The sequence below is a fragment of the Pogonomyrmex barbatus genome, unplaced genomic scaffold, assembly GCF_055798465.1.
Source record: "Pogonomyrmex barbatus isolate J1 unplaced genomic scaffold, ASM5579846v1 scaffold6, whole genome shotgun sequence".
NCBI lineage: Eukaryota > Metazoa > Arthropoda > Insecta > Hymenoptera > Formicidae > Pogonomyrmex > Pogonomyrmex barbatus.
The window spans coordinates 3,819,811-3,822,624 of NW_028297160.1; the positions used below are offsets into that span (position 1 = coordinate 3,819,811).

At 29.1% G+C, this 2,814-nt stretch overlaps 1 protein-coding gene across 1 annotated transcript; it reads right to left on the reverse strand.

The window, feature by feature from the left end:
* Positions 1–646: 646 nt before the first annotated feature.
* LOC105429012 (peritrophin-1-like) lies at positions 647–2,108 on the reverse strand. Its single transcript, XM_011641658.3, has 3 exons — positions 2,030–2,108; positions 992–1,590; positions 647–897 (listed from the first exon to the last, which is right to left on the reverse strand). Exons 1-3 carry the CDS (start codon positions 2,034–2,036, stop codon positions 877–879), a joined length of 627 nt encoding a protein of 208 aa, XP_011639960.2. The 5' UTR covers positions 2,037–2,108; the 3' UTR covers positions 647–876.
* Between the last annotated feature and the right edge of the window lie 706 nt (positions 2,109–2,814).

Genomic DNA, 2,814 nt, shown 5'->3' on the forward strand with positions numbered 1-2,814 from the left:
ATGTCATTGTCAAAAATTATGACACCTCTCGTCTCTAGCACATAAGAATAAATGGCAGGATTCAATAATAATCATGAACGAAATTAGGAAAAAAAAAATTTTTATTGATATTTTTTGACCCATTTTTTAAAACACATGTGATAATCTTCCGTGATAATATAATTCCGATAAAATAATTAATTAATAAATCGCGATTAATATAATCGCGATATAGATTATTAAGCAAAAACTGATTAGCATCTTCTTTGTTACAAATTATAAAGTAAGAGATAAATAGAGATAAGTAGTTATAATAGAGATAATAGAGATAAATAGCTATGTAGAGATAAGTATATAGATAAATATATGGATATATAGAGAGAAAGAGAAAAAATGAAGAAAAAAAGAGATCAAAAGAAGGGACAGAAAAAGAAAAAAAAAGAGATCGTTCTTTGGTCTTTTAAATCTTTTATCTAAATTAGAAATAATTATTCATATAATGTGGCATATACTAGTAGAGGATCGAATTAATACAAAAATTTCAATAATCTGAGATTATTAAATTTATTAAAATACCATAACCAAATTATCTATTCCTACAAATACTATAATTTAATTTTAGCATATAATTTATTCAATTTTTTTACATATTCTCCAAAATCGATGGTCACCTTTGCTCAGTTGTCTCAGTTTGTACAGTCCACGTTTGCCGCGGCAGCGCATTGCCCCTTAGCCCAAAGAGATCTCTCCAATTGCATTCGTATATTTTCTTCTTGCCATCTTTGCATCGGTACCATAATCTGCAGTCGCATTTATGACGCCATTTTGGAGGACTATCCTTGGAGTAATCGCCAGGTTCTGATTTCTCGCAACCAACATTTATCCATACATCTCTTTTTAGATTTGCTTTATGTTTATCTGGACATTTTTGAATAAATCAAATTTCATTATTGCATTGATAAAATTCGTGACAATGACATTCGTGTTTCTTAGCATCGCCATTCGTACATACCATATTTCCGCAACCTTCGCCATCAACGCAAATTAACGTTCTCTTGTCGAAATGTCGTCCCTTTCCGCATTCACGCAAAGCAATCTGTCCATTTTTGCACTCGTAGTATTTATCGCACTGGCATTCGTGTGGCATAAATGCACCTTCCCTGCAAAGCAGCAACGTTTCCGGCTTTTGCATTGTTGTAGCCCCACAACTACCTACTTTGCAGTTTCGCGTGGACTTATCAAAAACTTGGCCGGGTGGACAGTTTCGTCGGGCTTTGTGACCATTTATGCACTTATAATAAGCAGTACACATGCATTCGTGTGGCAACTGTTCCCCATTTACACAATCTAGATTTACACAATCTGAAATCTCCCGCCTGACGCAACCACGCCAACTTTTACTGAAGTACAGACCGGGCGCGCAATTGCGTATTTGCTTTACACCTCCGATGCATTCATAGTATCGAGAGCAATCCGATTCATGAGATATTAATTTCGGCGGACAAATATTAACCGCTGGACATTCATTTTCACCCTCAAAGAAAATCGGTAATTTACTCGCGGTGCTCACCGTCCAAGATGCCAGGAAGGCGATGGCGATTAGGTAAATTTCTGTACCAAAAAATATTCCGATCAAAATTGGCATTTAGTCAATTATTATTGCAATTGATAAAAATTTTTAAATTTTAATTATCTAGATATAAATTCAAAATTATTTAATCCTCTTCATTATTTAACCTTTGTACTGCTATGGGCGACTATATGGGCGTTACTCGCCACGAAACGCTGTTTATATACTACTATTTTCTATATTTACAGTCGCGTGATATACATTGTATAACAGTTAATTATTGAAATGGAATGTTTGTATTTAACGATGTATTAATGATTTTAAATAGTATATAAGTGTGTTTTGTCCATAGCACATAATTTATTTTTTTGTTCTTTTTTTGTTTTTATTACTCTAACAGCTCTGTTATAGCGAAATGATTAAAAATCTTTTTATGATTTTATTAGAATATTTTTACTATATAAAATAGTTAATACTTACCCTTCATTGCTTGTCACTTATTCTATCTGTATTCGAAGAGAACAAATATTTCGTATACGTAAAAATATCCTATTATAATATCTCAGTGATTAGATAAATACATGACTGACTGAATTAAGGTGTGACGGCTTTTTTATATCCTAAGATACAAGAAGATACAGATTATCATATCTATTAAAAACAGAGCCGTCTTTGATTTTTTGGAACCCCAGGTGCAACTCTTTTCTTGAATTTTTACGGTATGTAAATTTATATATAAATTTAATAGAAAATAAAAAATAAATTTCATAAATATGTAACTGTACATAACATAAAATATTTATAGACATATTCATAATTAATGTAATATGTAACTACACAATACATTGTTATAATATAACATATTATAATATTAGTAATTATATAAAATGTAATACACACACAAAATACAAATAAATAATTAAAATATTAATATATCTAATTAATATATTAATATATCTAATTAACATATTATTTAATTAATATGTTATTAATATTACAAATTACATATAATATGTACAAATATATGTATGTATTTATGTATTGATGATATTTTTTTTTCTTTTATCACTTTATTATTAGATTAATTCTTAAATTTTGCGAAAAATTTATTAATTACAAAATATTTATTTATATTTGTTTATTACAAAATTTATTATAATGTTCTATCTGTCAACTATCTTAATTCTCAAAATCTCTTCAGTTTGCATTCAGAAATCTGTAACTATGTTCTTAAAGAATTATACTTTTCTCCTAAGTAAAAAAAA